The sequence below is a fragment of the Pavona decussata genome, unplaced genomic scaffold (assembly GCF_977016875.1).
Source record: "Pavona decussata unplaced genomic scaffold, jaPavDecu1.1 SCAFFOLD_89, whole genome shotgun sequence".
NCBI classification, from domain to species: domain Eukaryota; kingdom Metazoa; phylum Cnidaria; class Anthozoa; order Scleractinia; family Agariciidae; genus Pavona; species Pavona decussata.
Window position 1 is genome coordinate 625,871 of NW_028145506.1, and position 13,505 is coordinate 639,375.

At 39.0% G+C, this 13,505-nt stretch overlaps 1 protein-coding gene across 2 annotated transcripts; it reads left to right on the top strand.

Annotated features, from left to right (window-relative positions):
* The first annotated feature begins 244 nt into the window (after positions 1-244).
* LOC146474427 (uncharacterized) lies at positions 245-12,865 on the top strand. 2 transcript variants are annotated; one of them, XM_085117011.1, is made up of 8 exons: positions 245-346; positions 417-472; positions 578-633; positions 3,020-3,084; positions 5,774-5,898; positions 7,935-8,113; positions 9,963-10,117; positions 12,020-12,865. In XM_085117011.1, the coding sequence occupies exons 1-8, from the start codon at positions 328-330 to the stop codon at positions 12,667-12,669; spliced, it is 1,305 nt and encodes a 434-aa protein (XP_084973137.1). In that variant the 5' UTR covers positions 245-327; the 3' UTR covers positions 12,670-12,865. The 2 variants fall into 2 exon arrangements, with proteins under 2 accessions (XP_084973137.1, XP_084973138.1); XM_085117012.1 differs by having other exon boundaries at positions 5,777-5,898.
* The last annotated feature ends 640 nt before the right edge of the window (positions 12,866-13,505 follow it).

A 13,505-nucleotide genomic window follows, 5' to 3' on the forward strand; every position in this document is an offset into this window, starting at 1 on the left:
CTTGGCTCCTGGCGGGTAGCAAGGCAGAATCATTTTGACATCGATAGGTCAATGAAAACCTGGCTATAATTCAAGCTTAAATTTGGAAAATGATGTCGTTAAATATTATGTAGATTATTTGAATAGAGTTTGAATACTTTTTACGTTAATTTTTAAATAAGAAAAAAAGCCAACAATCATGACCTGTCACTCCTCCCCCACTCGCTCAGATATTCCTTGTCGCTCGTGTTCCCATCTTGCTTTGCAGGAAGTTAATTCAGTTGCATATGGCGATTGGTCATGACAGGCGAATCTCAACTTCAAAGTAGCTGAATTTTTGTGCTCAATATGGCAGAAAATGAAGAAGGTAGCTATCGTAATTGTACTTCAAAACTTCCTGCATACTTTCAGCTTAGTTATGTATGCATTTTTTGCAGCGAGCAAGAGGAAAAGCGAAGAGGAAGCGGATTCAAGCGAACCTGCGCCCAAACGAGTAAGCACGCTTTGTATTTAAAAAAACGAGTGTAGATTTTTGCGGAGCAATCTGATTGTGGATCGTTAGTGACATGACGTTCTGAATTTAATCAATTATTTCCAGGTTCGACTAGAATTGCAAGATCTTAAAGATTTGACGAAGGAAGACATCTTGGAGAGGTGAGTGTTCTGAATGTGTGACAGCTGGATTTGTAGCGCTAACTACAAGAAACGTCTTCACGCCGTCGTTTAAAATTTCCTCATAAACGTTTAAGATGAGGCTAAGGATTGCCTTTCATTATTCCATATACCAAATACAAAATCTGCAAATTTTAAGGATCGTTCGCTTGAATTGGTAGCAAACTGCCTAGTAACTTAATAACTTAATTATTTACTACCAGAGTTATGTAAACCAAAATTTTCAGCTCAGCTGCAGAATTGTTACTTTCATTGCTTATTGTGTGGGATACTCTGGGGGCAGACTGCGTTGGGGTTTCAGTCGAGTTTGTTTTTCTTCATTGTAGTCACAAATTGACATTAATTTATTCATTAAACCTGGATTAAACCCTCTTCTCCCCTGCAAAGGACTGACCAATCAGAATCCATTGTCTCTAGTTCTTAGTGGGGTCTAGAAGGACCATTTATGTCGTGAATCCTTTTCTGCCTGTACTTTTGAAAATCAAAATGGTGGCCATTTTTGTTTGCAAGTAAATTTTCAAGACTGCTGCATGCCATTTTCAGAAAGAAAACAAACCTTTTTGAAACTGTAAATCAAAATAATAACTTCTATGGAGTACTCAATAGTTTGAACAGTGGAAATTTTAGATTTCACGGCGAAGAAATTGCAAATCGATCACAGATCATCACTGGTGTGACGCACTTAGTGAGGGAAATACACCTAAAAAAATTTACACATTTGGTTGTCAATTTTTAACGGAAATACTATTTTGATGGACAGATCCTTGCACTGCTGACAGTTTTCGCGGAATTTTTGATGAAGTGCATATAAGAAACAAACAAATTTTTCTCACAAACGGATCAAATCTCCTTCAACTGTGAACAAAAGAACACATCTACACATAGGCTAAGACAGCCACTGTCTCACAATTCGTGTTTACTTTATAACAAACTGTGTTTTGTTACAAACTTAAACATCTTTGAATACTGGGCACTTCTTGAATGCTCCTGAGTTTTCCAGCCAAAACTTAATGAATATTTTCCATGCATGTCACGTCAGTTGAGTTTGTTGTGGTCACAGTTCAATATTATTTATATACAATTTATATAGCTAGAAAATAAACTTGTTGCACTTAGCAAGTAGTAATATAAAGACAGCATTAAATTACATAAATGTGAAAAGTAAAAATGTGCGCAGTGACCAAAGGAGCTTAGGCTTTCGAGTTGGTCACTACCACGTGCAACTAACTGGCATATAACGTGCAACTAACTAGAGCAAAAAAAAAAAGTAACGAATAATAAAAGTGCAATAATAGAAACATACTACAATGTACTGAGACATTGGGAAAAGGGTGGGAACTCGTAAATCCTGTTCAGACCAGTGTCCGTGCCAAGGGTCCAGTGCCTGAGTACAACCTATTCAGGTAGTGCGCCTGCCCAGGCTCAGTAACATGATTTTTGCTTGGGTACCACAAATAAGCTATGTTCAGACCAGTGCCCATTCCTCGAGAAGTGGTCCCCGGGCACCAAGTCTGAGGCCCTTAACTAATGGTGCAAGTACTTGCTAATTTGCTGAGGCAAAAACAAAAATTTAAGTTAAAAAAAAGAGACCAGTGGTTCTGAATTTATGCCTGTTAACTAGTAATTCCTGCCGGTAGAGTGCCAACAAGTAAAAACTGTCACAGTTGCATGCCGAATGAAAATTAAGAAGTAACCAGACTACAAACCATTTTTTAAACTGAATCATTGTTTAATAAAGCAAAGAGGTGAAACATCTGCGGCTCTTGCATTTACTTGTTTGAGTTTATACAAAAACCAAATAAACAACTTTAATGTGTACAAGAATAGCTATCAACCTGGGAATAACAGAATTTTAAAATAAAAATGAGATTTTCAATCCAATTTATTGAATTAATGAGCCACAAGAACAAAAACCAAAATAAACAACTTTAATGTGTACAAGAATAGCTATCAACCTGGGAATAACAGAATTTTACAATAAAAATGAGCTTTTCAATCCAATTTATTGAATTAATGAGCCACAAGTACAGTATTTAAAAGAAAATAGAAGAATGGCACAAAGCTAAGTTGCAATTGACGTGAAATATTTCTCCTGTATTCAAACATCTCCAATGTGCATCTCCCTCAGACAGAGCCTATTAAATACCAACATTATAAATTTTGTATTGCCTGTTGTGTATTGTGAGGGTATAAAAGGTACCCCTTTTGGGTAGAACATCCCTGTATAGCATATTTTATGGAGTACCCCCCACTGAATCAAAGTAAAGTTTCTGCCTACCTGCCTATCACTCTTTGACCCTGGCATGTGAAACTTCTTAGCCTGTTGCTGGCACAATAGAAAAATTATTGTATTATTTTTTCTTTGCAGGGTTAAACAGTTGAATGATTATGTTGTTTACCTGGAGAAGAAGCAAAATGGAGAACAGGCAAATAGTAAGTTGACCCTTATGATGTAGATTTACACAACAGTAATCAAAATTGATCATTGACCATAGTATTGACGTGGAAGTGTCACATGCAGTGATTGAGTGATTGAGCGATTAACTATACAAGTGTATAGCCTGGTTTTCCGTACGACTGCCAATGACCCAGTTTTGGTAAATGCAGCGACCACTGGTGATCCTTTTGAAAGCTATCTTTTAGATGAGTTGATATGTCTTGCAAAGGGATATTTAATCAGCGAGTTTATAGCTCAAGAAGGTTTGGACAAAACAAGAATGTAAGTTAGTGAGTGCTTAAACTTTTTCAGCTTCATTATCTTGGCCTGAAGCTCTCATACTCTTGGTCTCTCTGCTTGAACTTGTCTTGAGAGTTGTGGCGAGTTTTTGTCATGATTGTACACTGTATGAGGATTTATTTTAAGTGATCAGCGGTAGATTCATACAGGCAGCTGCCCTGTTCTGTAGTGTACTATATAGAGTACACTGGAGTCACTTGTACCCAATTGAAGCAAAATTAATTTATGAGTAGACCAGTGCATGGGCAATAAATGAATTTATGAAATGGTCATGTCAACTATGTGAACTTCAGAATGATGAAACATTCAATTAGTGAAAGATCCTTGCAGTGAAAAATTGCCAGGGTGACTTTAAGGTATCAGCCAACCTTCAGGGCCGTCCGCGCGCGGATCGCTGCCATATTTGAGGTTTCAACGTTTTCAAATAGATATGCTTGAGAGCTTTCTTTTAAAAAAAAATCAGAAGAAAATATTATTTCTGTCGAACGATTTCGGGGGTAAAAGATTTTTTCTCGTTAAGTATCTTAATTGATCGTTGACAAGATCTGTCATACCCGTGTCATATGTCAATTAACTTGCCTGTGAACTAGTAACGTGATCCCGAGTGCGTGCTTCGACACAACACGTGCGAATATTATTGTCTTCATGTTGTTTTTAGCCTTTAGTATTGTCCGTGGATATTTAGCGTTTGTTTCGGTAAAAATGCCGCCCAAAAAAAAAAAGAAAAGGTCGTGTCCGTTTTCCTCATCGAAACCGAGAGCGAAAAAGAAATCGAAGAGCGAGTTTGACAAAGAATGGGCCGCAAAATTGGCAGAGAGCGACAGAGGCTCATTTTATCAGCAAGAGAAGTGACTGGAGGAGTTGGATATTCAGAAAAGCGAAAATGCTACAGTTGCTGAGAGTGCAAGCCGCTCCAAAATTCAGCTTGAAGAGCCAGAAGAAGAAAGCCAATTAAGCTCATCGACCCCATCTGCTGATGGAACGTGGAAAACAATAAGCGGTCGAGCTATCGTATCGAGCGAAAAGCTCCTTCAGAAACGGGACGAGTCTTATCTTGTTAATTTTGCCAGGGAAGAGTCCAAGTCATGGAAAATGTAGCGACTAAGCATGGACTTGGTTCTACCTAGAGAATCCAGTGCTGTCCGTTGCACAAGACAAATTCTGTTTTAATTCTTCCGAGAAGAGCAGAGCGTTTGAAATAAACCGGGCCTCAGTTCTTGGCCTTCGAGCAATTGGTGGTGGACATTTGGCGGCTTCACTTTCGTTCGTGTTGATTTCACACTGGTTTTCGGCATCTTTACCAACCTAGCCAACCTTTCAAGAAATAAACACAATATATTTTTATTGTTACATGAAAAGCGTATTTGCTATGCATGTCATTCACTTACCTCAACAAATTTTGTCTTTTGTCCACACGCGGTGTAATTGAACTGACTGGAAGCAAAATAGTTATTTCCTGCTGCTTGCCGCGAAAGTTTGTTCCTGTTACACGTTACCTGTCAAACTCCTATTGTTAGAGAAAATTGATCCCTCTCTGATGCAATCAGAATAAACATTTAGGTGTTATAATCTCATTCCAGGCAGGATGCCGCCAAAAATGTATTTTCTATTTGATCTCCGAACCAAATTTTGTCGATTGGCTCGTACGTTTTGAACTCCAAGTCGGCAGCCTTTCAATCAATTTGGCTAAAATTTGGCCAGAGTGATGCCATATATCTCTTCTACAAAACCGTGTCTGCGAATTTTAATACTCCTTTTGATTTTAAAGCTAGAGCTTTTTTTCCACAGGGAGTGTTGACTAATTGCCTCCCCCAACTTCATTTGCTAATAAAAGAGAAACAAACGCACTTGTCAAAAATCTGAGACACGGTTTTTTAGTGGAACGTGTTGAGAAGCGAATGCGGTGTTAATTGTTTTCTTCCGTTTATTTCCGGTGGGAGTGGAACATGATTTATAGAGACATGTACTTTTACACAAAGCGTTCCAATTTCGAAACACATTTAAGTAAATAGTTTTTGTTAGTTCAAATTCATAATCTGGAATTATTAAGCTTTTAAAAAATATATGGTTTATAGGGGTTTTTATAAAAACAACTAACGCTACAGCGATCCGCGCGCAGACGGTCCTGAAGGGTGGCTGATACCTTATGAGTTAACAAGAGAACCTGAACAAATTCAGGTTTTGAAAATGAAATAGATAATAATAAGTACACGATGAAAATTATCGGAACTTTCATTGTGTAGTTATTATTATTTATTTCATTTTGATAACATTGGGTGGTTGGCTGGTTCGCCAAATTCAGGTTAAGACAGGCTTTGAACCCATGAACTTAAGATCGTTTTGTGTACTAATATTCATCTGTTTGCCTTTTCTACTTTTGCCTAGAAGAATTAGCGGGACTTTTGGAGACTGGAGAGAAGTTGAAACAACAGCAACAAGAATCCACAAGACGTGAAAATGTTTTGGTGATGAGGCTTGCGACAAAGGAACAAGAAATGCAAGATCTACTGGTGAGGAGAACAGAAAACAAGGATTCATTCATAGTGTACTGCACAACAACACCTTGTTTGCTGTGTAAATAGTGGTGCAATGAACAGAGATCGTGTGCGGGAGGGACAGAACCTCTGTGGTAACAGGGAATCTTGAACCTTAGCAACCAGCGCGCAGTGTTGAACTGTCCTGGAACGTTTGAGGACTTGCATGATTGGCAGATACCCCTTGGAACTGAATTATTGACTCTAAAAAAAAACAAACAAACATTTTTATGCTATTAAGGTAAAAAAGCACTTTACTGTAGAGTGCATTTAGTTTTGTCTGCCAAAGAAAGAGTAATTATATTGTTTAATGTAATTTGTTACTTATGAGCAGACATGGCTACTCCATACTGTGCGTGAACATTCAAGTTTTCTCCATTGGTAGTGTATTAATAAATTATTGAACGTGCAGAGAAAAAAACAAGATACCTAAGTTTTGATTTGGCCTTGAAATTCTAAATTGGTGTACTTCTGTAACTAAACAAACTGTTATGCTATATTGATGATAATCTGAAAGGTTCTACCAGGAAAGCTTAACTTAGAATGAAACTTGAAGTGGTTATGAGTTTTATAACTGGCTGTACACACATGTTCTGACTTCTCAAGATTTTATAATTTATTTGGAAAAAAGATTTCTTGATCATGTTATGGTGTCAGCATGCAATCCATGTGGCAGATTGGTTAAAAGTTCATTTGTAGAAATACACGATTATTATGATAGAAGATAATGTAATACTACTACATGAAGGTGGTTTCTATTTAACAAGTTCTTTAATATGATTGGTATTTAATTTAGGGTAATTATTCAACCTTATTATGATGAATTTCGGACCTTTTTTGAGCTTATCTTTAGGCTTGTCATTTGACACAGTGCTATGATAATGCGGATTGTCATAGTGCTGTGTGCATGGTGCCAAAGGAAGTTACAAAAACAAGAGGCCTTATGCCATATGGTGCCCCAGTCAGAGTCTAGAGCATGAAATTTAAAACTGGGTATACAGGACTCATTCCTTAAGCTTTTTGTCAATTTTCCTAACTTTTTGCTGAAAGAAGGTGTCCTAGATACCCTCCTGCCTATGTATATTCCCCTATAATTATATGTGTCTCAAGCAACTACCAGACCTAGGAAGGAAAGGTGTTACTTGTAGCAATTTGTAGTTCACCCTTTACACTCCAAAATGGCGATTGTCAACTTGGCGAAATCACTTCCATTTACAGTGTACTTACAAGGAGTATTAAAATAAATGCATGGAAGCTTAACACATTCATCTTGGAAGTAAATTTGTCAAGAAGATTCAAGCTCGAGCCAACCACAAAAACTCATACTGTAAAAGTTTGGAATCTGAATATTCCTGTTGGAAAGCACCACAGAAAAGTACTGTTCAGGCCCCAGTTGTTCAAAGAGTGGATAACTTTATCCACTGGATAAGTCACTATCCAGCGGAGCAAATGTACTCCAACTAACACTTTTGGCAAGTTTTCCATACAATCCCATACTTAAATTTGGCATCTGCTTCTATTCCGTCCACAAGTAATAAGGCTATCGCGAAAATCTTGTGCACATTTCATCTGCCCGATAGCGATCTATCCAGTCGATAAAATTGTCTGCCCTTTGAACAACTGGGGCCAGTATTTTAGGATTTCGTCCACAGACTCAAACTTTAAATAGCTTCTATTTGAATGGTCACGCTTTAGGATTTCATCCATAGACCCAAAAAGTTAGTGCCACATTCTACAGGTTAATAAACAACACCACAGGAAAGTAATGCTCAATAGCTTTCATTTGAATGGTTACACTGTAGGATTTCACTCACAGACTCCACCATAAACTACACTTCAAAAGGATGTGATGTGGTAAGCATCTCCCAAGTTATTCCTTAGTAAGTTCCAATGTGTGTGATTTTCTACAGAATTTTAATATAGTTTTCTTCAGTGCATTGCAGCTCATATAGGATGTTGTAGATCCGTAGGCAGGGAGAAAGGCAAACAATTTTGTTCTTTGTTATCGACAGACTCAAATCCATGATTTAAAACAAGCTCAAAACCCATCCTCGATACAGCTGCGTTCTACACTGTTGGATCCTGCAGTTAACTTGTTATTTCAGCGAATGAAAACAGATTTGGACTCTGAAAAAGAGAAATTGGAACATGCCCAGAATGATCTCAGTGCATGGAAGTTCACTCCAGACAGGTGATAAAGATCTCCTTAAAATCACTTTTAATTAATGGCTAGGGGATGGAATGAGAGCACCCCAATTCCCTAGTTTTATGAGCATTATTTGTCTCTGTATCTCCACTCATTTAATTCATAATGTAATTGAACTGAGTGGAGTGCAATTTTGGTCTGAAATCATATGCATCATTTCATAATCAAACAAGGGTGCAACGCGAGTTCAATTTGAAATCACAAGTATGATTTCAGAGCAAAATTGCACAACATGGAGTTCAATTACCACTTTATCACACCCATTTTGAAATTATACAGTTTTTTTTGTCAATATTGATATTTATTTATCTACTTCAGGAAACCTATTGCAAAATTTCCCCCAAAATGACTTTTTTATTTGTGCTATGTTTTCTGCAATCTGATTGGCTAGTGTAGGTAAGCCGTGAAATTTGATTTGTAAGTATTATATTTTCATATTCATTTTGAAGGGCTGAAAAAGGATGCGATTTAGAGCAAAAAAAAAAATGGTGTGATTTATATTGATAATTGAACTGAGTGGAGTGCAATTTGGTCTGAAATCATACGCATGATTTCAAAATCAAACGAGCGCGCAGTGCGAGTTTGATTTGAAATCACAAGTATGATTTCAGACCAAGATTGCAAGACACAAAGTTCAATTACCACTTAATTACATCCATTTTGAAATCACAGGAGTATCATTGTCAATTTTAATATTCTATTTGTGTTACTTCATTTCCATTTTGATGGGCTAAAGAAAGGATGCGATTTAGAGCAAAAATGGTGCAATTTGGGAATAAATCACACCATTTTGGACCAATCAGATTCCAAGGATCACCAGTGATTTCAAAATGGATGTAATTAGTGAATAAATTGCTCTGTTGAGAGCCAATGAGATTGCAAGGATCACCAGTGATTTCAAAATGGGTGTAATAAAGGGTGTTGTCTATTTGTCAGATCTGGCCAACCAGACTGGTTGGTGAGTAAATGGAGTGAACCAATTTGAAGGACTGATTCTGGGAATTCTTCAAAATAGCACATTCTAAGAGAAGTGTGTGACATTTTGAAGCAATTCAGAAAAGTGGCTTAAAACTGTCGTTCAAATTGGTGCATTCCATTTTGCAAAATGATTGAACAGGCCGGCCAGTTCTGACAAAATAGTGGAAATCGCCCAAGATTGTTGTCCCAACTTCACAAACATTTTCTTTGATGATGAAAGGTGCTTAGCCTCTGGTCAAATGCAAGTTTGTTAGGAACAGTGCTGAAATGAAATACATTTGTATCCAAAGTCAGTAGATACATTTGGAATGAAAGAGATCTCAGAATGAAAATGATGTATTAATCAGTCAATGACACAGGCATACTCGGAAAAAAAATCTGAGTGCTCCTATCAGGAGTCGAACTTAAGACCTTCTGATTACAAGTTCGGATGCTCTACCACTAAGCCACAGACTGGAGACTTGTGGGAGCTAAGGCCATTAAACCAGGTTCATGGGACAAACATCCTACATACTGCTAGATCTCAGAATGTTGCTGAAAGTTGAAAAAAAGATTATGAAAGGAACCTTGGCATAAAATGAGTATGTGTCAATGCACTCTTTGGTGTGAACATGGAGCTGCCACAAGGACATAACACCATTCTTAACTTTTCATCAACTCTGAAAGTCCTTAGTACAAAATTTACTGCCTTCTGGTTTTCGACAAGCCTGACATGTGACCATCTTCACAGTTCTCGTGCCGCAAAAGCTAGACCCTTGGGTGCTTCAACAGCAACATTTGTCATCCAAGCTGCATGAACAGTAGGCCCACATTCAGAAAGCATGTTTACTCTTGTGGTTTAAATTGTGTTCTGCAGTGTGACTGGCAAGAAATTGATGGCCAAATGCCGCATGTTAATCCAGGAAAACCAGGAGCTTGGTCGTCAGTTATCTCAAGGAAGAGTGGCGCAACTAGAGGCTGAACTTGCTCTGCAGAAGAAATACAGCGACGAGCTAAAAGGCAGTCAAGATGGTAAGGACAATGTTTAGTTGAGATGATTGCCAGCGGATCTAGGAATTCGTGTAAAATTGGGGCCTGTGGGCCTAGAGTGAAAACGTTTCAGCCGAAATTAATTAGACCCTCCGGATTTTACACTTTCTGAGAATAAGTTGTTAAGGGCGGTGTCTCTTAATACAGAGGTATTTTTGCGCTGTTTATGACTATATACAGTGGGGGTAACCCGGCCATGCATTTTTTCAGAGATAATTAAGCAACAATAATTCTAGAAAGCGTTAAAATACAATGTATAGCTTGAAAGCTTAATGTATCTCTGAAAAATACGTTGTTAGAGCCAATTTTCTCTCTGGATTCCAGTAACCCTTAAGGTAAGGAAGGTTATTTCGGCAGGGTAGCCCATTCGGCTTAATGACCGCATGTAGGTACTCAGAGGGATCCTGCTACTGGGGCCCGATATTATCTACTTTTCCCTCATAGTTTAAACCGCGCAAAAATATCTTTGTTTTAGCAGGCGCCGCCGTTTAACAAACCTGCGTTTCTTGGATCATCCTGAGATGCGCAGAACATCTGCGCAGTAGCAAAAGAAGGAACCGTCATTGAAGTGGCAGTGTCATCATTTTTGGTGCATCTTTGAATGGCCAAAACATATTATATTTTTTATCACTGGAAACGTTAAAATAATGGTCCAAATTTTATTAACAATTACCTTACTGGTGCACAGAAACTAACATTAATTATCTGTGGCTGCGGATGTCTAGGATGGAAATGGATTGCAACCTGAAAAAATTGGCCAATTTTTTTGAAGTTCTTCTTGTTTACTTTAGAGAAGTTGCTAAAACCTGATTATAGTAAGCTCTTCCTTGGAGAAATCCGTCTATATTTTCTTCCCGGTGTTGTAAGAGCAATTTCATGTTAGCAAAAGGTTTTTCATCAGATATTTTAGCAGTTTTTACCAAACTACAGCAAAATCGTCGTGACAGTGTCCCTTTAAGTTCGATTTCCACCGCTCTGCCTGGTCGGGGAGGAGCGCGAGCTCGTTTCTCCGTACCCAGGGCCCCTCCGTTGGATCCGCCACTACAGGTGTACCGTATTTGTGAGTAGCAAGACTGAATACATTTGCAAAGTTCATTTGGCTTTGTGAGAGTAAATTAAAATGAATAATATGTACTGATACACAGACTAGTCGTGGTTTAAAATTACAAATAGTGCGGAGTAGAAGACTGTTGAGAACACGCAGAGAAAAGGTGTAAAATTCTTCTGACCTTTCACGCAAAGCCTTTTGGTGATGACGTAGTGGTGCACGTGTAGTGGTTAGTGTATCGGCCTTTCAGTCCGGCGGAAGATTGGAGGGTAGGTGGTTCGAGGCTAGGTTGGCCTCTTGCATTGTCTTGTTGTTTCTTTAGACAAGGAACTTGACTTCACATTGTCACTCCTCATCCATGGTATAAGTTGGTGGATGTAGTGCTCGAATGCTATGAATGACTACAAACTTTGCTTTTACTTTATTTGGCTTCTAAATGATATTAGGGACTTTAAGCAGCGACGACGATGACCGCAACGAGAATGTCAGAAAACAATGATTTTAACCAGCAAAACACTCTTTCTGCTCTTTCGTTGTAAACTTGGGTCCATTTCTTTGTCGTCCTCTACAAAACAACGACGTGAAATGACCACATTTAAGGTTTTATGGAGAACGTGAACGCATGATGATTAATTTTCCTTTTTTTCTGAACTTTAAAGCCCCCCCCCCACCCCCTACGACGTTAGTTTTTGGATAGTTCGGCCATATTGCACAAACTAAATGAGTAGAAGTTATCGCAAATTTTTTCAGAAAACGAGAATAAAATTTCGTTAGCTGAATAAATGACGAGTAGCTCTACTAACTATCTACATTATTATTTCCCTCTTTCGTTTTAGAGTTGAATGACTTCGTTATTCAGCTGGACGAGGAGGTGGAAGGCATGCAGTCGACCATTTTAACGCTTCAGCATCAACTGAGAGACTGCAAACAGCAATTGACTCAATCACAGGAGCAACTGCTTGTTAACGAAGAAAAGTTAAAGACAACTGAAACCTTGCTCGCTGACATGCGCCAGCAAAACTCGCCGGTCAGTCTCAAGTCAGAGGAACAAGAGGAGCATGCGCAAAAGCAATCGCAGTCGTCGCAAGCGGAAGTTTGGACCAGCGGCGTTGAATGCGCGACGGGTGCAGCAGGCGAAGTAGACGAGATAGGCGATAGGACATCCCCCGGCGCACAATGCGAAGAAAACAATGATAATGAAGAAAGGATACTGCTCGGCGCTGCTGTTGTAAATAGCACTGTTCCCACAAAACCCATAGCCAGCGCGCCCTCGGCTTTTTCTATCAGCCAGCTACTCTCGACTGACTCGAACCTTGGCAGGGAGAAAAAAGAGCAAAATACTTTTGAGAACGGCGGCAGCCAGCATAATAGCCCGCCATTAGAACCCTGTAGTGAAATCACGGAATCCCCGCTTGTTGCAGCCATGGGATTGGTGGAAAGGATTGGGTGTGATTCGAACACTTTCAATGGGGAGGTAACGGGTTAATTGCGCAGTATCCCCCTCCCTCTCACCCCCTTCCCCCACCCCCACCCCCACGACACTCCACCCTAACCTTAATCGTTAAAGTCATTGAGCACCGTTTTGTGCTCATATGCACATGCGCGCCGGAAAAAGCAGGACTTTCTTTATAGGACGTTTTAATGTCTATATATTAGCAATAAATATCAGTTTCTTTTCACAACATCGTCTGTTTTAATGTTTCGTAATGAAGGTGACGGAAAAACGCGGTCCATTGAGCGTGCTTCATCAGGCAGTCGAAATCTTAAATGTTTGGTTTGTCAACAGAGTTGATAACTAAAGGTAAATTGGCCACCGTAAAGAGATTCGAGTGCTGCTAAGGGCTAACCCTCGAAAGATCAGCACTCCCATCTCTTTACAGTGGCCAATTTACCTTTAGTTATCAACTCTGTTGATAAACCAAACATTCATTTTACTCCCCACCGACGCAGCACCGCAGTTTCTTTAGAAACGAACCCCATTATCTAGTAGAAATTCTGGTTTTATTTAGAAAGGATTTTGGCAGAAAACATTTTTTAAAGTTTATTACACCCTCTGTTTCAAACACGGTGTTTATCTGATGGGTTATAATTAAAACGTCGGAAATTAATACGCTAAGAAAAGAGGAACATTGCAAATTCCCTTCCAGAGTGCCGTGCGCATGTTTGGCACGGTAGCATCCTGATTTGAACTTCTTGCGTTTCGATCACCCGAGGTGGTCTGGCAGAACGTCAAAAACTTGGTTTCGTTTCCGAATTTAAGGACGGTGCCTACTATTGTTACTGCGCATACGTTCTGCGCATCGTGAATAATCGGGTTTCCTA